The sequence below is a fragment of the Myiozetetes cayanensis genome, unplaced genomic scaffold (assembly GCF_022539395.1).
Source record: "Myiozetetes cayanensis isolate MyiCay16 unplaced genomic scaffold, myiCay2020 scf2-11, whole genome shotgun sequence".
Taxonomy (NCBI): Eukaryota; Metazoa; Chordata; class Aves; order Passeriformes; family Tyrannidae; genus Myiozetetes; species Myiozetetes cayanensis.
In genome coordinates this window covers 47,828,821-47,853,886 of record NW_026087411.1, presented here as the reverse complement: position 1 = coordinate 47,853,886, position 25,066 = coordinate 47,828,821, and the positions used below count along the sequence as shown (strand labels likewise).

The 25,066-nt window shown below is 38.9% G+C and overlaps 1 protein-coding gene across 11 annotated transcripts in view; it reads right to left on the bottom strand.

Moving 5' to 3' along the window:
* UTRN (utrophin) overlaps window positions 1–25,066 on the bottom strand; it is a 389,435-nt gene that overhangs the window by 118,886 nt on the left and 245,483 nt on the right. For 9 of the 11 annotated variants that reach the window (XM_050314411.1, XM_050314404.1, XM_050314409.1 and 6 more), the window contains one exon: window positions 6,899–7,071. In XM_050314411.1, the coding sequence (XP_050170368.1) occupies window positions 6,899–7,071 (173 nt within the window). Of the gene's footprint in view, window positions 1–6,898; window positions 7,072–15,354; window positions 15,693–15,735; window positions 16,270–25,066 lie in introns of those variants that run through there. The other 2 variants (XM_050314414.1, XM_050314413.1) reach the window with 2 other exon arrangements.

The window sequence follows — 25,066 nt, the reverse complement described above, 5'->3', positions numbered from 1 at the left end:
TCATTGTAGTCTGACACCAGCTCTGCAAATTCCTGTCCTGCTTCTGATGGATGAATGAACTAAACTCTACTCCCTTTCCTATTTTGCACATTGTGGGTTATTTTTTTATTTTTCTGATTCACCGTGACTTGCACCTTAAAACTTTCACCTGGTTTCTCTTGTATCATCTCAAATGGCATTTGAGTGAATGATTGGGATGATATGACAATATTTCAGTTGAAGGGATGGTGTGCTGCAAGGTTAATTTCAACATAAGTTTAGGTTTGGCCACACTGAGATCTCCCAGTGATACTAGGATAGATGAACCAAGAAAGAAGTAACGTTAGGAGTGTATGAGGAGAGAAAAATACATAGCCAAAAAACCCCAATCACATTTCTGAAAAGGATAAACTAACTTTATGAAGAGGAATTTATTCTCCTTCAATCCAGTGAAGCAAAACACTTGGGTAACTATTTCAGGAAAAAATATAACATTTAAGTACTTGCTAGAAGCAACCTTTTACTACCTACAGTCTTGGGCATTATGGTTTCTATTGCCCCTTACTGCCCTCACTGATACCCTTCCCTCAACACTGAATGGAAGCCTGCTCCTTGTGGCTCAGGCCTGAACAGCTGAGTCAGCATCCCACCACGCAGTAAATTACAAGTAAGATATTGCTGTAGGCCTTGGTTTGCAGGACAGCAGCTCCTGAGTGGAATGCACCATCTCCACTCTCCTCATCTTACAGTTCTTTAATGCTCACTAACCAAAACTACTTTCAAGACAACCAAAGTCGTCTTTCCATACAGGCATTTATGAACTCTACAGCGAGTTAATGCACAAGGTACCTGCTTCCCAGCTGGAGCATGCACCATAGATGGTCAGGAAGACCCCAGACATACACAGGGATACACTCCCAACAGCACAGGCTAGTAGTCCACACACAGTGTTTGTCTTCTCTTTTCCACAACTAGCTCAACATTGCATCAAAAGTGTTCTCTGATATACCAAACTGCAAAGCTTTGTTTATACACTACCCTCAGGTGTTAGGTACTCAGAACTGGCCCTTCTCTCTGGAAGTGAAAAGAGAGTTGTACTGCCTATTAATCAGGCAGAAGAGAGACACTGTCCTCTCATCTAAGCCAAGACAACCCAAATCTGAATTGACAATTTTGCTGTTAAGACTCTGATGGTTAAAAAAATAAAACATCTTTATGAATTTCTGAGCAAAGTGGAGATTGGTGGCCATCTTTGTCACAGTGGCCATGAAGCAATCCAGTTTGAAATCTCTGTTGACAGTAGGAAAAGTGCCAGCAAAACCTCAACTCTAGACATGAGGAGAGCAGACTTCAGGCTGCTCAGGGAATTAGTAAGCAAAGTCCCCTGGGAAAATGTTTTTCAAGGTGCTGGGGTCCATCAGTGCTGGTCACTTTCCAAACATCACCTCCTAAAGGCACAGGAGCAGCAATTCCCAGATGCTGGAAGTCAAGCAGGCGAGGAAGAAGGCTGGGTTGGCTGAGCAGGGATTTTCTCTGGATATAAGGCAAAGAAGGAAGATGTGTGTCCAGGAGACACAAGGTCAAATGACAGGGGAAGAATTCACAAATGTTGCTTGCTGCTGTAGGGAGAAAATTTGCCAAAGCTCAGCTGGAGTTGAAGCTGGTCAGAAATGTGAGGGACAATAAAAATTAAAAAAATAATTTTTTCAAGTATATTAATGGGAATAGGCAGTATAGAAATATAATTGGTACATTACAGGATGAGAATGGTCACCTCACAGACAGGGACAGAGGCAAGGCAGAGGTGTTTAGTGCTTTCTTTGTCTCTTTCTTCAACACAGATGAAGGACCAAGGTGGTCTCAGTGCCCTGAACTGGAGGACCATGCCTGTAAGAATTATCAACTCCCAGTCAACCCTGAAACTGTGCGGGATCTGCTGTTCCAGCTGGATCCCTACAAATCCATGGGGCCTGATGGGATTCATCACAGAACCCTCAAAAAGCTGGTTGATGTCATTACAAAACCTCCCTCAATAATTTTTGAGCTGTCTTGGGAATCCAGAGAGGCCCCAGCTGACTAGAAGCTGGCCAGTGTTGTCCCAATTTTCAAGAAGGATGACACCAGAAACTACAGGCCTGTCAGTTTCATTTCAGTGCTCAGTAAAGTCATAGAGACCATTATTCTGGGAAGTACTGAAAAACACCTGAAAGATGACGTAGTCACTGGTCACAGTCAGCATGGCTTTATGAGAGGAAAGTCCTGTTTATCAAACCTGATTTCCTTCTATGACAAGGTAACCCACCTAGCTGATCAAGGAAAGCCAGCTGATATAATCTTTTTGGATTTCAGTAAAGTTTTTGATACTGCCTCTCACAGAATCCTTCTGGACAAAATGTCCAGCACACAGCTGGATAAACACATCATGTGGTGGGTAAACAATTGGCTCACAGGTCAAGCACAGAGGGTAACAGTGAATGGAATAACATCAGACTGGTGATCTGTCATTAGTGGGGTTCCACAGGGCTCCATCTTAGGCCCTGTGCCCTTCAACATCTTCATAAATTACTTGGACACAGGACTGAAAAGGATAGTGAGCAAGTTTCCAGATGACACAAAACTGGGAGGAGTTGTTGACTCCCTCAGAGGCAGGGAGGCCCTGCAGAGAGCCCTCAAAAAATTAGAGGGCTGGGCAATCACCAACCATGATGTTTGTACAAACTGGGGAATAATAAGGCTGGAAAGCAGTGGCCACAGAAAGGGACGTGGGGGTCCTGGTCGATGGCAAGATGAATATGAGTCAGCAGTGCCCTGGCAGCCAGGAGGGCCAACTGGGTCCTTGGGGGTTTCAGGCAAAGCATCACCAGCTGGTCAAGGGAGGGGATTGTCCTGCTCTGCTCTGCACTGGTGCTGCCTCACTTTGAATGTTGTGTGCAGTTTTGGGCACCTCAATATAAGAAAGATATTAAGCTACCAGAGAGTGTCCAAAGGAGGAGTCACAGGGATGGTGAAGGGCCTTGAGTAGAAGCCATATGAGGAGCTGCTGAGGTCACTTGGCCTGTTCAGCCTGGAGAAGAGGAGACTGAGGGGAGACCTCAATGCAGTCTACAACTTCCTCATGAGGGGAAGAAGAGGTGAAGGCACTGATCTCTTCTCTGTAGTGACCAGTAACAGGACCCGAGGGAATGCCCTGAAGTTGTGTCAGAGGAGTTTAGGTTGGATATTAGAAAAAGGCTCTTCACCCAGAGGGTGGCTGGGCACTGAACAGGCTCCCCAGGGAAGTGGCCACAGCATGAAGCCTGAGTTCAAAGCATTCAGATGATACTCCTGGGCACACAGTGTGACCCTTGGTGCAAGGCTCAGGGTTGGACTCAATGATCCTTGTGGGTCCCTTCCAACTTAGCATATTCTACGATTCTGTGAATTAGTGTTCAGATCTATAGCATTCTGTACTTTCAATAGTGAAATCTCTATTCATCATGACTTATTACTGTCTCTAGCACATATAAGCAGCTCTCACCTCTAAAAACCAGCGCTCTGAGGCTTCTGTTCTAATTATTAAGTGAAACTCTTGCATACAAAATAAATTGGAGCTTTGTGAGGAAGGAAAAAACTACTGCAATTAATTAAAGGACAATTTAAGGGAGACATAGAGTGCAATATTAATAGTGAAAAAACTAGTTCGATATTCATGTAAATTATATGGGATATGATACTAGATCAAATGCACTGTAATTGACCACTATTTGTGTGCATGCCAGATTACGACAGCAGCAAAGCATCACTAGTACATGGTTTAAAGCCAAGTGCAAGTTAATCTTTCAGGGGTAGAGTAATAACGGGTGGGGAGGAAACTGACTCCACTAAGATGGACTTGAAAATTTTTCGCTGAACACTAAGGGAGCTAACCTCTCTCTTCAAAGTTCAGAAAGGTATTAAAGAGAAAAAAATAAAGAGAAAAATATATCACATCAGCCTGGATTTTTCCTGAATATTACCCTTCTAATCTTACAAAAGCCATACTGAAAATAAAAGCAAGATGCAGCAGTTAAAGAGTAGACAGAAGCATTCAATTCTCTTGAGGAGCAAAGACACACATTCAGCAAACCCCATTCAAATCAAATGCTGCACAGGAGCAATGGAACCAACATATGCTCCAATTTACATTTCAATGTAAAGCTTTGGTATCACCTTTACATTTGTCATACAGACATTATCAGAGAGAAAATAAACTATGCTGAAGTTCTGAAATATTTCTTGGGCTTGTTTGTTCTCAGTCAGGATTTCTGGCCTTTGTTTTGGAATTGGTACTTCTACTAATAAACAACCTGCAAACAAAGCTTCAGGTGTTTGTGCTCACATGATAAAAGAATTGGCAGTCTTGGCAATTTACCAGGTCAAGACATGGCTTAAGAATTTACTCAAAAAGAGGTCGGTTAGAGATGATTGATTTTGAGCACTGGTTGGAGCACACATACTCACCAGCATCAACCACCTGGTATTCAAAAGCACTCCTAAGGGAATTCTGGATGAGCCTGAAAAACACAGATGCTCCCATCCAACTGATCAGATTGAGAGCATCCCCGTTCCTCCCAGCCTAAATAAAATCATCCAAAAGAACAGCAACTCTGACACACTCCCCTTCTGTTGACCCTGAGAGGCTCTCTTCACAGCTGGAGACCACCTCAGGTTTTGATTCTGCTACGGAGGCAGCACTTTTCCTGCTGAGTGACAAGGGAACAGAGGGAACAAAAAGCAATTGGTGGGTGGTCTAAATATACTCCTTGTCCATTTCTTCCAAACTCCTAGCTCTACCCTCCCCCAAACACTAACATCCTCACACCTCCTGCCCCAGGAGAAAATAATCTCTCCTAAACATTTGGCTTTAAAATGCAGGCTCCCAGAAATCTGTAACTTTGTTTTCTTCCTGGGAATAAGATAATAAAGAGAGAAAAAGAAAGAAGCATAAAAAAGTCTAAAGTAATTCCAAAGAGAGATATAGTCCTCTCAGTTGGTGTCATACTCACTACAAGTACAGGTTTAATTACCTTCCAAGTATTTAAAAATATGTTACAAGAGCGCTACTTTTCCAGTTTGCAACTCTCTTTAGTTAGAGTAGCAAGAAAATAAAGTCAACACAGTGACTGACACTATCTCTGTATGGGAAAGCAGTACTTTCAGCAATTAAAAATCAGCATAATCAGAATTTACATACACCTGAAAATATTCTAAAAAACTTAGAGAAGCATGAATTTAGAAGCACTATCCCAAGTTGAAATCCATAACAAAACAATCAGTTTTTCAGTCATCAGTCCTAGCATCTAACGCAGTTATATATGCTGTTCTCACTACACTCATCCAAACAGTTTAGCTTTCCGATTCATCCTTGTAAAAAGATACATCAAGAAGGCAAAAATTCAAGGCAAACAGACTTCATAACAGTTCTGTGCTTTGGTTTTTCCTTATGAAAGCGGTCTGCAATCAAAGAACAGTGCAAAATACAGGAACTCAGAAATTGCCACTTTTCAGTAGTGACTGGGATTTGAAAGGTTAATTTACTTGTATTAGATTTGCACCAGTATTCTCTTTCTTGCCCATCTTCCACTTTGAACTCAGTGACATGTGGCTCTGCAGCACCGCAGGTATCAGCGGAGCAACAAACATGTTAATGCCGCCTACAGGGATACACATGCCATATCTACACAGAAGTGAAATGGGTCTGTATTCAGAAAAGCATGTATTCTCACTTTTCTGAGCATTGACTGCACAATCATTCTTTCGGCATTACAGCTTTGGAACTCATAGTTGTCCACAGTGAATGGCTTGAAGGCCCACAATTTCTTGGCCACAAATTTCTCCCAAATTATGACCAACCCAAGGAACGGTCAAGCAACTGAATGGTTCTTGCTAGGACTCCACAGTTGATAAGTTATTCTCTTAAGAGCATGTTTTCATCTTGCTCTCACGTTGGCCTACTTGTGAGTAGAGCTCATAACAAGCCAAGTTAAACAGCTCTTGCATTAAACTACTTATGTGGTGAAGCCAGCCTCTGCAAGCCCCTACACCAAACTGCTTTATTCCTTGGGTTCCTTGGTATCTGTGGGCTTTCACAGAGTTGATTTACCTGTTTCATTTAACTGTTTAGCAGGTTGGTCACATTTTCCCCTCCATCTCACTCTGAAACTCTTGTGCCTGAATTTCAAGCTCAGATCATTTTTCTGGCCTTCGTAAAATTCATATGGATGCTTAACGTTCTCCTGCTCCATTAAAACATTAAGAATTTTCTTAAACCAACAAGTAAGCAGTTGCAATTAAAAGCTCTAGAAACTATTTTCCATACAATTAATTTTCCTGTAGAATTTGATTCATATTAATGAATATGGCCGCATCTACTTCAGAAATTACATCACAAAGTTTTAACAATTACTACACTTGAGCTTGGCACCTCTAAAATGTATTCCTAAATTAGTATTTGAAAACATTTCTTAATTGAATAGCAACAATTAAAAAAATCTAATACCAATTACATGGAGCAAGACACTTAAGATGCAAGTCCTATCAAATCACTAATTTCAGGAGTAAAAACAGAAACAAACTCCTGATTTCTCTTCAAAGTAATGGCAGATTCACAGAATTATTTCACTGACATTGCTGTTGAGTTTTACCTTATTGTGTATCAATGTACTTTGTGGAAATTTTGGTACAAGATTGGCAAGTAATGAGCGTGGGGCTCTAGAGAGACAAGAAGAAGAAGTAGTTAAGCCTACCTGGTGAACAAGTTCACCAAGACTTTATATTTGCACTTAAGAGTCCTTTCTGAAAGAGAACAGCTATTTCACTTCAATGCTGTGGTCAAATTTCTCAAGCCTTTTAGAAGAGAGGAACTGTGCCCTATTCACACCTTGATGTTTTCATTACTCACCTGATGTTAGCTGACTTTGCCTTCAGGTCATTCCAGCGCTGGTTCATGTCATCAAGCCGGTGCTGGAGCAGAGCAGCTTCTTCAGAGTTCCCCAAGGCTTTCACCATCTTCTGTCTGTTTCCATCAATGCTTTTGAAGATGTCATTGTGGGCATCAATCTCAGCTTGGATGTCCTGAAATACCAGTAAGAAAAGTTCAAACATCTTAGTGCTATAAGTAAAGGAGGGGAGGGCTTATTCTCATTAGTAGTCCTAAGCATTAGGACAGAGTGTGTATTCTGATGTATTCTGTCTTTCTTGGGTGACCCTGATGAAAGACACAGATGAGAAAACCTGCAACCTCATTAACGTCAATATAAAAGGTCTCGCTTCCTTAAGTGTGAGAAAAGGAGCCTAAAAGTCATCCAAGACCGTGATACAGGAAATAGAACTACAAACACGAAGTTCTGTGGTGTTATGTTTTGTAGCACTGAAGGTAACTAATTGTCTATTGCTCACCCACGCATTTCACACAGTGTGGCATTTGCAAATGCTCTAGAAGTCATTTCCTTTTCAGAAATTACACAGATACAGCCTTAGCTATGTTGGCTCTTTCTTCTTTGAAACAAAACATTCCAGAAACCTTACACAGTCCAGTGAAATTCTAACTCCATGTAATACTCTAGGTCATACATAATGAAAGCTTTTCACTAAAATCTATGTCCTTAAACTGCATCTAAATGACTACAACAACCACAGGTCCATTTTTACAATTAAACTACTGTACACCATGGCCTGAAATATATAGAGAGGTAGACATAAAACAGCAGGAGGTATTACAATCTAAATTTCTCAGTAAATACTGAAAAAAAAAAAAAAAAAAAGAAGTGCTTGTGATTTTCATTCAGCTGACTCATTTCTCCTCCCCTTAGAAATTATACCCATGTTATTCTCTCATCTACCATCTGCCTCAAGAAACACATTACAGATGTTGTCCTCATCTAACTGAGCACAGTATTATTTTTAAAACACATTATAAGAGCAAATAAAACTTCCTGCACCACTGCCAATGCTTTCTGACATCCATGCATCTATGTATACTCTAATAAAGCAATGTAAATATGTGTAAAGACAGAAGGTGTACTGGTTGTCTCAACAGGATTAATCATCAAAGATTATGACAGGAACTTGATGCAGATGTACATAAACTTCTTTATCAAAGGAAGAAATTAAATAACTGAAATCCCTTAAAGGTTTTTATTTTTCCACTCCTCAGTAATCACCATCTGCTGCCAAAAGCAGAACAGGAGGAGGCTCTTGTACCTCCCCATCCTAAAGATGTAGTCCTTCGTCTTAGAACGGTTGCTTGCACATCTACAAATTACAGTGGAAAGTATCTATGAATTTGAGATAGTATGAAAGCTTTCTTGAGTTAGGGAAGAAAGCAAAAAGAAGTCAAGATATCGCTGGAGAAGTGGGGGAAGGAGAGGTGGGGCAGTGGGGAAGGATGTGAGACAGGGAGGCATCAGCAAAGGTCTGGCTGTCCAGATGAGCTACTCTGTGACTTTGGACAACAACCTATTCTTTGCCCTGAGATTCAGTATTCTAAATCAGTTAAAAAGACACTTTTTCTGTCTTTAAAACACCTGATAAAAATCACCATTCTGAGCGCAGATACAAACAATGACATTTAAAATGAGAAAGCACAACGGAAGTGTCTGATAATCAACCAACCAAAATAAGACAGCAGAGTCATCAGCTGAATTAGGTGCTTATCCAAAAACATTTGCAGCTCCTGACCTCACATCTTTAACACATGTAGATGCAGTGAAAACCAGCTCAATCCCACACAGCAGGAGGTACAACCACATAGAGCAGTTACAATTCTAAATGCACACTACTCTGTGCTACAAAAGCCTGATCATGTCAAATATACTTCTTTAACTCTTCAAAGTCACAGAACGCAACTTCATTGAAAACAAATTGATCTCTAATCTTCCATTCTACAACCACAATATTAATCTAAACCCATTCATTCTAAAACCTTCATAAAACAGTTCTTTGATTATACTTGAGAGGACATTTCATCATACATGCTCAAAAATGTTTTATTCAAAGTGAGGTTTGATTCTTGCACTTCCCAGTTATCATGTTACATTGATTAAGGCACAGTAAGCCTGCTGTTAACATTCTTGAGTCCCATCTGTGACAACAGTGTTGACACAATTCAGTTCAAAGAATAAAGTTTGCTAATTAAGTTCTCTTTCTCTTTTCTGATTTCCATTTTCCTGGGGGAAAAAATAGCACTGCCAGCTGATGGATAAACCAATGGGACAGATAAAGTTAATAAATGTAAATTAATCACAGTCCTCAAAAAAGATGGAGAGAAATTCAAATAACATACCCCACATCAATGTGCACATGGAAGAAGAGCAGCAAGAAGGTGGGATTTAAAAAATTACTAATGGCAAGAGATGGACACAATAAATTAGTTCCTCTACCCTAACGATATAGAAGATCCAGATTTTTATTCAGATATTGTCCTCTGTTGGAAGGCTAACAAGGATGATGGGCTCCCATCTCCTCCTAACTATCTACTGTAATTGGTAATAATCTCCTTTATTCATGGTGTTATCAAAATCTTTCAATTCTTATGAGATTTGTAAACATGTGACTGTCTTCCCTTAGAATTTCTTTCTTCAAAGTGTGAAGAACTATAACCATTCTGTAAATATACCAATTCATGTTCATCCTGATCTATTATTTCCTCTTTCTTCCACCCTTTTTTTGATCTTTGATTCTCTATTGTCCTCTATGTGGCAAAAAAAAAAAAAGGGGAGGATGAAAGAAGTTTATTATCTCTGCTCAGGTCCCACTGAGGATTAATTCTAATAAGAGTTAATCCAATTTAAATTTTGCAATACTTTAGAATAAATTATAAACACTTCCCTGTTATCACATGGAAGTTCCCATATTCAGAATCACAGGGACAACACACTGGAGGATGCAGGAGGAGAGGAGTTAAAAATTCTGTTGCTTTTGCCACATAAAGAGGGTGATACAACCATGAAATACCATCACTGTTGTTAGCCCAATGCAAAGGGGATCTCCCAGTGCAAGTAGAACAAATAAAAGGGGAGAGGAAAAAAACCAGCAAAAACACAACAGAAAAAAAAGAAGGAAAAAGGAAACCTAAAGAAATATACTGTAAACAGAAGTAGACTTCTTGCTTTATCAACCTAATTTTTTGAAGCATTACTATAGAGATGTCACATTTCCCTAATTTTGAAAATATTTATGTGTACCTATCTGTTAAACTGGATTGATAATTTATTGTATGTGGGCAACAAACTTGTTTACATGCCCAACTGCTTGAAGGATTAAGGTCCTAAATTAAAAGAATGCCCTCTGAGGAAAGAATTCTTTCTATATATAAATCAAGGTGAAAGTTTTGAAAGATAGAAAGGAGAAGAAACAACCAGATTGGCATTTAGATATGTACTTCACCCTAGCCAGACTATTAAGAAGATTGTCACTTTCCTTAAATTGCTTTTAAGTATTAAGATCAAAGTGCTGCCTGTCTTTTCCCCTTTGGTCTGGTAATTTCAAAATTCCCCTTATTTTCTTTCTGAACCTTCTTTGGCTTCTTGGCTTCTCTCCTTCTTTATCCCTCGTCATGTAGGATTCAAGACTTCATTTTATGTTTGGATTTGATTTTAAGCCTTGTCTCCATAATAAGAAACCTACTTCTTACTTTAATTTCTATAAAATAAAATTCTAAATTATCATATGATGTCAACTGAAGAGCAGGTATCTTTAAAGAAGGTATAAATATGGTATGTTCCACTCAGTAATGCTACAGATAGCAATACTGAAAAGGACCCAAAGACACAGTTGACTCCACCTGAAGTTGCCAAAACAGCCCAAAGGCAGACCAGAGTGATGTGTCCAGGGTAAAAGAAGACATATGACCAAGACTGGAATAGAACCAAACTTTGTGAGCCCAACTCCAAGATCAACCAACTATTAAACTTTTGTCTTTTCTTTCCCCCTTACAGACTGCAAGGATCTGTTAAAAACAGTTGCAACACTAGGCATAATTGTCATTTGGAAACTATTAGTACTGTATAAAGGCAAAATAACTCTAAACCAAACCAACAGCATTCCCATGACAACGGGCATTCTCTTGTCTTTTTTCTAAATGATGAGCCCAGAGGGCCTCTAATTCACTCTGCAAGCCTCTAAGTTATTAGCACATTCACTTCCACTCACATTTTTTCAGATTTTATTTGTCTATAATGGCAATATACCAGTGAAGACAGTAACACTGGAAAAGTATGTCCCTCTTTAAAGGGCCCAAACCCTTCTGTTGAAGACAAAACCACAACTAGTGGAAGAACACTCCAGCATTTTTGATAGTGATAATTCAACAGAATAACATTTTGCATATTTTAAAATGCTGTGGAGTTATGATACAAAGATCGAAAACAGGGAAGTTATTTTATTCTGTAAGGTAAATAAACAGATTTTCCTATAACATTACAGATTCTATTATCAAGAACGCTTAATATTTTTTTTACTAAATATAAGAACAAAACTTGACTTAATCTCTCAAGAACAAGGTCAACAGCATTCTCTACCAAATTCTAACTTCATAGGGGATTTTAAGTCAGTTACATACAGGATTTACCAACGTTTTACTCCAATGGTTTTTAAACCCACAGTAAAAAGCAGAATTCTGCATTACACTCCAATTTTTAATCATTTTTATGTTTACTAGGAAACAGAATTCCACTCAATCTTCACAAACATCTGACCACGGAGCAGGGATGGCAAGTTATGCTGCACAAACCACATAAGGCTTGCAAGAAAAGGACATATAGGTACAATGCTGATGCTGTGCAACAAGACTAGTGTTGGTACACAGACTGCAACACCATTTTAATCCCCAGGTACAAGCTAGATACAGGTAAGCTGTTGCAGCTTTCAAACTATATGTACATCTTAAAAGGAGTTAGTGAGGTTGAAGTTGAGTCTTCAGGAACGAAAAAAGCTTGAAAAACTGCATTTTCCCTAGCAAAGGTTACTTCTGGGCTATTTCACCAGGACAGTTTTGTACTTCACCCCAATACAAATCATGCCTGTGACTGGAACATATCAGCAGACTTGGTGCAGGTACACAGAATTGAAAGTCCCCCAAAAACTACTGCCTTCACCTACAACGCCCACGTCAGCAAAGACATAGTTACAGAAATGCTGCAATTGCCTCTGTCACAGGTCAGGAATAAATGTGATGACTGTTCATCAAAATATCTGCAGAAACAGCTGGAAGAAAAATGTCAGTGCAACCAAATGACATAGCTGTATGGCAAAGACGACAGACAGAACGTCATTCTTCGAAGTCTCACAGCAGGTAGCAAGGGAATGGACTTCTTTTTTTTTTTAAATAGCAGATTGTTTAGTCTATCTTGAACCAGAGAAATTCTACCTGGTGCTGCCAATCACCTCTGGGACCACTGCCTTGTCAGATGTTCCTTTTAGCCTCTGCTTCATTGGGAACTTTCTACTTTTTGATGACTGTTAAGATGGGAGTAAGAATCAGGGTATGATAGAGGATGGTCATAGAGAAAGGGAAACTGGGATTTTATTGATCTCTTCCTTAAAAATCCTGGGGATAGCAGGGAGAAAGGGATGTTCTTGTAAAAAAATGTTCAAAAAAATCTCATAGAGGGAGTCTCTGGTGTCAGAGGACAGTGATGCCTTTAGAAGGGCTCATCACATTTGCTCTTTCAGAGGCCTGCAGTAGCAGTTGCTGTTGAGCAATCTATTTGTAATGAATTCACATTCAGAAGAGCAGCACACATTGCAAACCTTTGGGAAGGATTCCCATGACCATAAATCCACCAGTGGCAGAATTGTGTATAAAGATGAACATCAAAAATCTCAAGTGTGATACACACACCAGGCTGGGCATCACTACAGCCACTGAGACTATAGTGTAAGATTAGAGCAATTTAGAGAGCAGTTGGCTTTAGATGTGATGGAAATTTAATTCCTACTTAATCTCTCAGATACTTCATGAAGAAAAAACAAAACTTTGTTGGGAAAAAACCACGCTGGGACATTTTTCACATCTAATTTTCAAAGACTTCTATTACCAAGAGCCTTGCATCAACACTTCAGGTTTCTAAAAAGTTATCTGGACTTAGAATCGTAGAATCAGATGGGTTGGAAAGGACCTCTGAGGTCACCAAGTTCAACCCTTGATCCACTACCACCACAGTTACCAGACTATGGCACTAAGTGCCACTTCCAGTCTCCTCTTAAATACCTGGATGGAGGTATTTAAGATAGAGAATCCACTACCTCCCCGGACAGCCCATTCCAATGCCATTCCAATGATTTGCACTTAAGCCTCATGGATAGTACCATAAGAGGTGACATACGGTGTAGGTAAAGATTCATTTCATCACAAGAACGATGATGCACTTACAGGAAGGCTGAGAATGCCAGCCTGCCTTCAACAACCTCTGTGCCTTCATTGCATGGCATTGACTCAACATCTGAGAGGCACCGAAAATGCATTAATACTAATTCCAGCAGTCACATAATTGTGACTGAACAAAGTCAAAGCAGCCCTGCCTACTGCAGTGTAATGTGACTCTGCTCTTGCATAGGAAGGGAGTGTCGTGCAAGCTTCTGCAAATGCCATCTGGCTTCTGCATTACAACCACAGCAACAGCGCTCATAATTCTTTCTGTAGAACATACATTAATAAATCCAGAAAGCTGAAAGTAGCTTGCAAGCCAGGATTGCTGTCATAATGCTGTTTCTCCTGGCAGAGAATTCCATAGGAAGAACAGGATGGGTGTGTGGGGAACCATAAGAGGGAGAGATGAAGCAGGGGAGGAGGAGGGGAGCTTGTTAAAAAAAAAAAAAAAAAAAAGAAGAATAACTTGCTTAATAAGCATAGATTAAAATTTTAGAATTTGTGGTCAAAGTCCACCAAATAAAATGTTCACTTTGTCCTCCAGCACCAAAGCATCCTCCTATGTTGCATTACAAATTAAAAATTTCAGCACAGTAGACAACAAAATTTCACAGCAAGCTTCAGGCTAAAAAATACAGAAGAGCTGGGAGACCTGTAAGGTTTGGGTTTGTTGAGAATTACTATGATCAGTTTCTCTGTAGATGAAATCAACACTGGAACATTCAAAGTCACAAGGGAGAGCCTGGAGTCTGCAGAGCCAGTGCTAGCATGATTCACAAAACTTTAGAATCACTGGTTTCAAAACTTGTGTCTTAATGATGTCAGGAAACATCTCACAGTCCAGGATGTGTCCTAATCTTTACAGGCTACCAACAGCAGTTACAAGAGAAGCAGTTAAGAGTGAAGATCAGATGACAGACTGGGAGTAAGACAGGAGGAAGTGGCCTACACAAGTGAAGAAATGGTATCACAAATGCTTTTGGTGTTACTCTCAGCTAATTTTGGAAGAGTCATGCTGGGATACTATTCAGTATCTGTCTCGAGCGTACCCCTCTCCAGTAAATGAGGCTGGCAAACTGGCAGCTACAGAGGAGGCTGATTTACATTTAAAAAACAGAACATACTGAAGTTTAGAAAACCACAGAATCAGACTTTACAATCTGCTCTCCTGCCATGTGACCGCAGTTTTACAGTGTTTTATCCTAATTTGTAAATAAATTACTATATGTTTTGTTGTGTGCTCTGATCTTGCAGGACACAGGAAGTTTGTATGGTGAAATATTATTTTTCTTAATAAGTAAACAATAATATAGTACGCAAAGCCAATCTAACAATGGTTACAAACATTCAATTGAGATATCACTGCAAGTACTGAGAAATAGATGAAAACAATCTGATTTTTAACATTCTCATATCTCTCGTTCATCAGTACAATCACTGCAAAGTCAAGCCTCTCAGCGTTAGTTACCAAAAAACCTGGTAAGAGAAAGAGTAACAAGTTTGAATAAAAGAAGAACAAATGAAAAAATGGGAAAAGATGCATATTCATTGGAAGCCATCATGAGATCTTCCATAACATTCAACTAAATTTAACAGCAAATTGCTGAGCACTTGCTTTATGTCAACAGTGCAACAAGGTCACAGGCATCGTGAAATGTTCCCTTATACCCTTAACTTAGCAAAGCCCAAACTTTTCTTCATTTCTATGGAATTAAAAACAAACAAACAAAGACCCCCCCAAATAAGACAAAAAAAACCCTGAGGATGCCCACAATCAGAGGACATGCTCTAAAAGTTATTTTGTAGGACCTGAAACAGGGAAGAGAAGCAGCATCAGATTTCTATAAACAGAGGGCACATGAGGACATTAACAGCAACACAGAAAACCTAAGTTAAACATCAACTTGACCTTTTTATTTATTGCGTAGTTTTCAAAGGCATACATAGCCTTTTCCAAAGGCACAAGTATATGCAACTGCCTATCATACCTTTTCAACTTTTGTCAGCAACTCACGTAAGCTGAAGTTCAGGCCAATCATCATTAAGTGTCCTCCGAAGCCTACATTTTCCTGGTACGTCCTCCAAGCCAGGTCTATAGCCTTCAAAAGGTTCCTCTCTTTTTCCAGCTATATAGTCCCAAAATTCTCCAGGTGTTCCTGCGCGTGCCCCTCTCCTGGACTGTGCTCCCCCAGGAACAGTTCACACAGTGCCATTGTCACAGCCTCCCTGTCCCTGTTCCTTCTCACGGGCTGGGCACCTGGGATTGAGCTGCTGACACTGGGTGATGCTCGTTGCAGGGTTAACCTGACCCCATAGCTCTGTGGGGATCTCCTCGTCTCCACATCTCCCCAGGACTGCCTCCAGCTCACCTCAGCAATGGCCTGCAGGATCCAAGTGCTTCTTGCGGGCCTCAAGCTCAGTGTTTGGTCTCAGTGACCACAAACAAGAGAAGCTATAATCTTCTGGTATATGATGGGGGGAGAGGAGGAACGAGTCCTTCCATGTTGGTCCATTCAAGGGAAAAAAAAATATGTAGGATAAAAAGAAAACTCCCCAGAGAAATTTCTGTCTACAGAAAGCATCAAAAGCCAGCTTCTCAGAGAAATTAAAATGGATGACACATTTCATCCTAGGAGACACAGCAGTGTGAGCAGACAGGAGGCCATCTCTCCTCTCCTCTCCGTGCCTTCCTTGCAGCCAGCCAGCCAACCATGGGTTGGTGCTGCTATGGTAGTAACCAGGCACCTCCAGCCCACTTCACCCTGGAGATGATGCACCACAGAAAGCCAAGACCTATTAAAAGTCGTCTAAAAAATAACTTCCTTTGTTTAGGAAAAAAAAAAAAAAAGTCCAGCAAAGGATCCTGCTGCAACCTCCAAAGCCTTCACTGGGGATCTCCTCCTTTGGTCCTGTCTGCTCTGACAGCTGTGTGGTAATCTATCTCCAGCATTTGTTTATTATTGTAATCAGCATCCTCCCTTCCAGCAGCCCTGGTGTTGCTCTGCAGCCAAGCACACTCCCCCTTCCTGGAGGCCTCCCCGCTGGAAAACCACCACCACCCCTGAGGCTGCAGAAATCCCAGACCAAAACCCCTCACTCGCCCCTTTTCCTTCCCCTTGAACAGAAAGGTGGCTATTTAGTCACTGAACAGGTTTTGGAGCTGTAAAAGCAACCAGTGCTGTACAAAGCCACCACGGGCCCGTGGCCGCTCAGGAGGGCAGGGTCGGCGCAAGCAGATTGTTTTCATATGAGCCTGTGCTTGCCCACAGGAAACCTGACACCCCATGGGTGGCTGTGAGGAAATCGCTCCATTTCAAACCATTCCCACTGGAAACCCCGTGTGCATGCGAAAGCCTATTTAAGCTACTATTAATGCCTTCCGTACAAGCACACATTACTCAACCACCAAAGACAGATTCAGTAATAAAGCCAGCAAGTCAGCAAATGTATAATTAAAACCAAGCCAGCAACCCATCCCTTGCAAACCCCATTACAACTATTTCTCCTAGGAACATGCTGGGCATCACATGTTGCTTTTACTTTCTTTTTACTTCATCCAACCATCATATGAAGTCCCAATGAATTCACCAGTAGCAAAGTTGTCTTTAAAATTATTCTGAGCTAGTGGGTTATACTGATATAGACAGTATGGGTGAGGATTTTAAAAATAAACTCTGGAGGGGAAAAAAATTAAAATATTTGCCTTAGCAGGATTTTCCCTTGTTTTATTTGTACTTTGCCTCCTCTCTGTATGTTTTATGTGGGCACATTACACAAACCGCAAAAGTGCTTGCAAAATAAACTGAGGAAAGTTTTCCAAAGGTGACAGAACACAACCAGCTTTACAGCCCATGTGACAGGTCAGCACAAACTGTCTGAATTTATTCCACTACTTCTGGAAGCAAAAAGCCCATTTATTATGTGATAGTATCTCAAATTACGTTCACAAAATATTATTTTCCAAATTAACCACTTACAGAAGGAAAAACAACACATTAGATTGAAAAAGTGAAACCATTCTGCGAGAGATTTAACTACAATCACTATTTGAGAAACTCTTTTCTTCTCCTGCAAGAAAGTCATAGTTCCTATTCCCATGCACACTAAAGTTTTTTTCTGTTGCTCCTGGATAAAAAAACCCTTGCAAACCAGGAAGAAACAGTCCTTAGATCCACTTCAGAGATGCTAGTGCATATCGAATGAAAGTGGGTGTCTGGTTGGGTTATAATGAAGCTTCATAACTCCAGGACTGAATTCAAATATATAACATTATTTTTACGTTTAAGTTTTGGACTTCATACTTTGATAACTTGTTTCCCAATTTTCTGTTGTCATAAAAACCCCCACACATTCTAGATCTTTCAGTACTATTAGATGCAAATGAAATGCCCTCTGAGATGGATATTTTATGAAATTATTTTAATGGAATTATTTGCATAATTCCATAAAAGGTTATCAAATATATACATATATACCCAATGTTGGAATAATGCTTCCAGTAAAACAGCTTTGAAAATTGCACCAAATAACTTTTTCAGTGGCCCTCTCACATGAAAGCACACTGCAGTATTTGAGAAATTCTAAATTTGTAAAATTAAAATAAAGTGACTGAAATAAGCTCTAGATCAACACATATTTGCTATAGCCTCTACAGTGGCTGCAGTTCTGTAGACATGATAATGTTGGATCATAAGCTCCAGAAATACATTTTAAGACAGTTTTACATTACTTATTACTATTAAAGTTTTGCTGTCATAATTTTCCACAAAAATAACTCTACATTCACCACTGGTAGTGAAAATTAAAATTTTATTATGAAAACTACGGTTATTACACAGATGAGATATTTGAATGCTAGAGTCCAAAGAAATTCACATTCTGTGAGTGTAAGCTCTCATGCAAACACATGATCTACAGCTGAAAACAAGCACAACATCAACTGTAACGAAGCATCCTTCCAAAGTGCTCTTGAAGATACTAAGATCCACAACTGGGAATTTAAGACACTGGAGAGCAATGTACTGCTGATGGATTCAAGGCACTGCTGCAGATTATGTGCAGTGGAGCGTCTTGCTGCTTTTGTTATTCAAGCAGTTTGCTGCATTTTCTTACATGTCTTAAAATAAGAACATAACACTGCATAAAAATAATACAACCAGCTAACAGCATTTTATAGCCAACGGTAATGTCACTAATGGCAGCCTGCAAAAAGCAAGGGCCATCCAAAGAAAAGCACTTCTATCAAGGGTAGAAAAAGGATGGTCAACACAGCAGTCTGTGACACACAATCAGATTTGCTAGAAACTGTTTTTAGGCGTGGGTTCTGAAATGCATGCCCTGCAAATCCAGGTTTAAGCTTAAGAGACTCATTACTTAGTAAGTCACTTAATGTAGAGATTATGAAACTAATAGAAGACTTTTACATCTAAAAACTTAGCATTGTGAAGATTTAATTAAAAAAACCTGCTTTTATCAAGTATAAACCCAGAAATAACTGAACGTTAAGCTACTGCAAACAAACCAGCAGAACCAGTGAGTTCAAAACCAGGTAAGGGAAAAAAAAGTTATTCCATTACTGATGGAAGAAAACTCAGAAATTATCTTACACACACCTCTAAAGTTCAATTTCAGAAGAGATAAAATTCTTTTAGACTTCAATGTGTAAAACAATATTAAGTATGTATTCTATAAGGCATTTGCTTCCCACTTGTGATGGTGTGCAAAAAATGCAATAAAACTGTCATACTAAACACAATTTGACTTTGGAATACAAACTACAGAAATGGGAAGATAATATTTTTTTCTAGAAAACATGGAAAAATAAACAGCAGCAAGAACCTTAAGAGTGAATGAAGCAGGTTGTTTATACACAGAGCATACATATATCTTATGTGACTCATAACAACAAGTAATGACAACAAAAAGATAAAAAGAATAATGTTCCCTTGTGTGACTCATGTAATGGGCTTAGAGGTCAATAGGTGGTTACAGCAAATCAATACACCCTCTTTTCACTAGAGATGTGTTTCAGGCAGGAACACAAAAAATCCAGCAGTTCAAAAGCACTGTGTTACTTTCACCTGCCTTGCAAAATATCTGGTGTCATTCTTGATCAGACCAGGAGGGAGAGACGCTTCTCACTTCTACAGCAGGTCAGCATTCACAATACAGAGTTAACACACAGCTCCAGCAAGATCAGTCCTACACTGAGGCTCATTATCAATTGAACCCAACACCAAGGTTTAAACTAAGTAGAAACTCACTGATAACCTCTGCCAGAAGTCAAATCACTCAAGCAACGCAGTATTGCAAGGACCAGAAATTCATCAGGACAAATGAGCAAATCAAATTATTACAATAAAGAGCAAAATAAGCAGCAGGATGAGACAAAAGTAACTTAAATATGACTGCCAATTAGGCCAAAATTACCAATTAGGTATCTATTACACTGGTGATTGCAATGCAGATTATGAATTACATGAAAGAGTTTGAAGACTTCCTAGAGCTTAGAGCCAAGGCACTGCAATCATTTGATCTTGTTCTTTCTGTAAAACGAAAGGGTATTGGTTTACCTTGGAAAGGTAATTTTACAAAGATCAACCAGTCACATTCAATGCTCTGCACAATATCTGCAATATTCAATAACAGAGCTCTGCATTAGGTAAGCAGAGATAGACTGTGGCCTTCCTCAAAGAAATGAGACAAGACTTTAAATATCAAGAATAAGATTTGTTAGAATTCCAGATGAGATAATGTAGCCCTGATGACAGGCAGTGCTGCACTGCCATGACAGATTAGTAGAGGGCTGGGTGGTTTGATGGTAGAGTTTTCCCCCTCTTATTTTTGACTTGTTTGGACAAAACATGGCTTTCAGCTTTATGACTCAACTGTAATTTTATAAAGTTTTAGACCTGAATATAAGCTGTTATCTTCTTTGAACTTCCCAGAAGAACCCAGCCCTAAACGAAGAATATTTCAAAGGTACTTGGAATACAAAAAATGAAAGAAGTATCTCATACTTGGAGTACACCTAAAAGAGATTAGATATCAAAGGAAAGTATGCAGGAAGTACCACCATGGCATCTATTTCATGCATAAAGAAATTTACTGAACCAGAGACCAAGATTTAAATTCCACTTAGGGGACTGACCAAAATATGAAGGTTTTAATCCTGACCCTAACTGACAGAACGAGGGAGGCAGCATTGAGTATGGCTGAAGTCTGGCTTTTATGCCAGACAGGAATTTCACTGTCAGGTGTAGCTTTGTAGTTAGTTCTGGTGACTAAATAAAATGTTGCTATTGATCAATAGTCTATAAAGACTTAACTGGCAAAGCCTCCTTTTAAGACTGTTAGCTGCCTTTGCTCCTCATTTTCCCTCTTCAGGTATAAGATACTGATGCTTGTTTGCAATAATCACAGTGGAAATTTGAAAGCCTCAAGGTGCCTCATGGTCTGTCTTTAATAGCATTTTTAACTCTGTTCTCTTTACACAGAAATGAAACAAATAAGTTATCTTAGATGAATGCATTAACATTTCTATTAAAAAGGGTGAAACTGAAAAGAAGGTGACTGTTTGGTGGTGATATAACATGACAGACTCCCAAAAAGCAGCACATCCAAGGAAAAGATTCTACAGGTTGCTTTAACCCACACTCAGAGTAAATACTCAGTTTCCCAAGCTAAAAAAAAAAAAGTGGCTTTCAATATTTTGACCCAACCTGAAAACGTTTTCCTTAAAATTTTCTTGACTGTAACAAAAACAGTTTTCTAGCTCTCTGACAGCTTAGTCCAATAAAAGCCTTATTCAATCCACGCATAATAAACATATTTAAAGGAATTTTCTGCAAGGGCTTATTTATATATTTATTACTCGGTAAAGGACATCCATCCCTTGAGATATTAAAATTGATCAATGAAAAGCTCATTAATTTAGTAGTTTTCAGACAAGTACTCAATCCAAATAGAGGAAAGACCATGAAAAATATATTTAATTACAGAGTTTATTATAAATAATTGATAGAACATCTTAAATTCTACAGCACTAACTCTGTATCTGTGGATTAAAATCTCATTCAAATAATATATGGCAGTTTCTTCCTATTTTACTTCTCAGCAATAGCATTAGACTCAAGTGTCTAACGAGGATTCAGTGCCATTACAGTTATTCTGCCTAATTTATCATTTTGCCATACTCGAAGGTTAAGTACCTTTCGACTCAGTCTGCCCATATATTATTTTATCCTCTAACTTGTCTTATATTCTCAGTTAACTAAGTGGCCTTCTCTTGCAGGAAGAAGTATTATTTGGATCTAGTTGATTTTGAGGTCTACGGGGGTTTTTCAAAAGCCACTGGGAATACGATTCTCCCCATCCAATAAAAACTCTGCTCTCAGCCATAAAAATATGCTTCAGCTGTAAGCTTTTCAACAATGAACTTTTAATTCTGTATTTGAATATTGGCTAGGACTTCACTATATAAAAACTAGTGCATTTTTAATTTCTAGCATAACCATCAGAAAGATATAATCTGTATTCAAAAAGAAAAAAAATTATGTTTATTTGAAGTAAATTTTTTGTCTATGAAGTGAGAATCCTTATAAACATTTACCAAGAAATGTGCCGCTATATCAATTTTAACATGCCACAGTGAAACAGCCATAAGAAAATTATTCTTCTAAATACAGCAAATGGACATCTACCAAGTATTTCTATCAAACCACAAAGTCTATTTCCTAATCAGGCAAGAAATAAGGAAGTATAACACTGCGATTTACCAAAAAGGTGATGGTTTTGTTTGTTTTCAAAGTTCACTAAAAAAGATCAATTAACCTGGACTACAAGGATGTTCCATTAACATTTATTTTAAATCTTTTCATGCTGTGGATACTGCATCAAAGCAGCAACCCACAGTGCCTCACCCACCAAACTGAACTTTTGCTGTTAGTGGAGAAAGAATAGTATCTGATGGGGGGCTTACTTTAAAGGCCTTGTGACTTTTACCATAGGACATCTAAATTAATTTTCAAACGGCAGGAATAAGTCTTAACAACTGGTGATAAGATTAGGGTTTAAATGATGTAGTCCATTAAACAAATAAATGATACTCCTTTTTACCACATACAGTGTGTAATGATAACACTAAAGCTGCCAGGTACTCCCAGTTATGGCTTAGCAGCACCTTAAGGAATAACAGAAGCAATTAAAAGTTTCAGGAAGTAATCCTCTAAAACGTAGCTGTGACTTTTCCTAAGGGAGGTGCTTCAAGTTAGCCATGTGAAGTACGTAAGAATGGGAGAACATACCACAAAGACTGGAGAAAAGTGCAGAGAATTCAACTTCCACAGCCTCTGCATCCAAGTCACACAGTGCTGTGGCTGCTGCAGGAAGCAGCAATCATTTGTTCATAGCAAGCACTTCTAAAGAGGGAAGGAATGAAAGCCTAACAAAACCCTTTCCCCTTCCATGTACATGGCAAGTAAGGTAGAAGATTTAGTATGTGTTCTAAAAATTACAGCAAATCCATTTCTCTGCTCAGCTGTCCATCCCCCAGTACCTGGCAGGCGTTATGATTTCCAAGTTGATAACTGCCTCCAGGCACCCGTGCTCCACAGCATACTATGACAGCCCTCCTACAGGAGTACGGTCCAGTATGATCACACCTGATATTTTTCTCTCTTCTGAATTTTATCCTAATGAGCATATTTAACACACCTTTTCCCTTAAGAAATCTCCCAGTGACTGCTCTGGCAGGTGACACCCATCACTGTCTTTACTACTTTTTTCTGGAAAGAATTTGAATGCAGTAGTAAGTTTGCACAGCTACCAAGGATTACAAATAAATACAGTTACAAAACTAAGGAGAAAAATCGTAATTCCAAGCATTTTCAGCCAACTAACTTGACTGCATTTTATTTAGTTTCCTAGTATGTATTTATGTCTCCATTTACTATTTGATCCATTGTGCAGCTAGATGAATGCTCTCAATCATATTTATCTCAGAAGAATTCCCTTTCAAGATTAAGCCCTATAAAAAGGAAGCAACTCATCTGGTTATTATCAAATTCAATAAATGTTTCACTGACAAGGAAAATAGTAAAGCTGAATTCCACTAATCAAATTGCCACCAAGCGATTTGGAGACAAGATTCCTGCATCATAATGGGGTACAAAATGAAATCACAGAAGACCTGTGTTTAGGTAGAAAAGAGCTTTGCACCTCCTTGTGAACTCTGTTCCATTCTTACTGCAAAAAGTTCTTTTGTAACAACAAAACCACCACGTGCCCTCGTTCAAAGCCACTGATGAAGCTAGATTTGACACAAAAAATACAATGCACACAGCAGCAACATTTGGCTCCAGAGAGAAAATGCACAAAACCACTACAGCACTTCAAGTACTCTAACAGAATTTAAGGAGACTGTGAGAGAAATACTCATTTCAAGGACATTCACACTTGACCTTTGATCACAAAAGCTCATAAACATCACCTCATTAACATGAAGGTGATCTTAGAGCCTAAACATGGTCATAACATAATATATTTATACTTTCTAACTGCAAGACATACTGTGGTTCATTTGTTCTCTCTTCATTTTTTACTTATCTTCCCCAGCATCAGAATCTCAAAAGCAGAATAGAAAATTAAGGGAAGAAAAGACAATCCTAATAATCAAAGTTCATAACGAATTCAAAGATTCATGAACCTAATAGCCTTATTAGCTTTAGAGTATATAGTCATAAATATGCGTTATATGTTTCACTTCGTGACTGTTGCTGATGACTAAGTGAATTCTCACAATCATTGTCTAGAACTCAAACACATGGAAGGAACACAAGAGAGATATCCATGTGCAGGAGTGTCAGTACTGTTACTCATATATTCTTATAGGCACATGCAAGGAGAAATTAATTAATGCTCCTTTAATTAGTGAGGCATAATTGAAAAATTGTAATGCAACATTATCAGGTTAAAGAATAAAGGTAAAGTTTCAACTTGCAGTGATCCTCTTAATAATGCCTTTGTTTCTGATTTAAAAAAGTTTCCAAGGCAGTTAGAAAACACTACAGAAAAAAAAAGACAAGTGTCCTCTGAAGACCTTTAGAATCTAAGAACTAAAAAAAGAAAAAAAAAGAAAAAAAAAAAAAAAAAAAAGAAGACTTACTGGAAGGCATCAAGGGGAGCCAGTCACTGCATGTTTTTTTTGCTGCTGGATTTTAAATCTTATTCCAACATTAAAGTTCTAAACCATTATCTAAGGACTTCCAGGGGAATACCAAGTGTTCTTAAGTAACAGGATGGTTGAGAGCAGTTTTTCACACAAAGCTGCTGATCTTTCTGGCATCTCCCACAGCAAGAAGTGTTTTCAACTGCAATGCCTGAATGACTGGCCTATCATCTTTGCTACACATAGATTGTTTTGGTCTCTTCTCTCCCTCTTTTTAAGTCAGTCTGAAAATTATTCCCAGCATTTACCAGAGTAACAAATTAATGTAAAGGCTCAGTAAGAAGTACCCATTTATATGCACCTTCCAAACCCACACCATACAGCTCCTATCTTGTGTCTTTTAAGGTTGCTATAAGGTTGCTAATAGTAAATTAGTGTTTGTTTATTTAAGTGTCAAACTAGCAAAAAATGCTTTTTTGTTTACTTTTTTTTTTAATTATGTGTCTGTCTTCACCTTTCAGCGTACTGCGCAG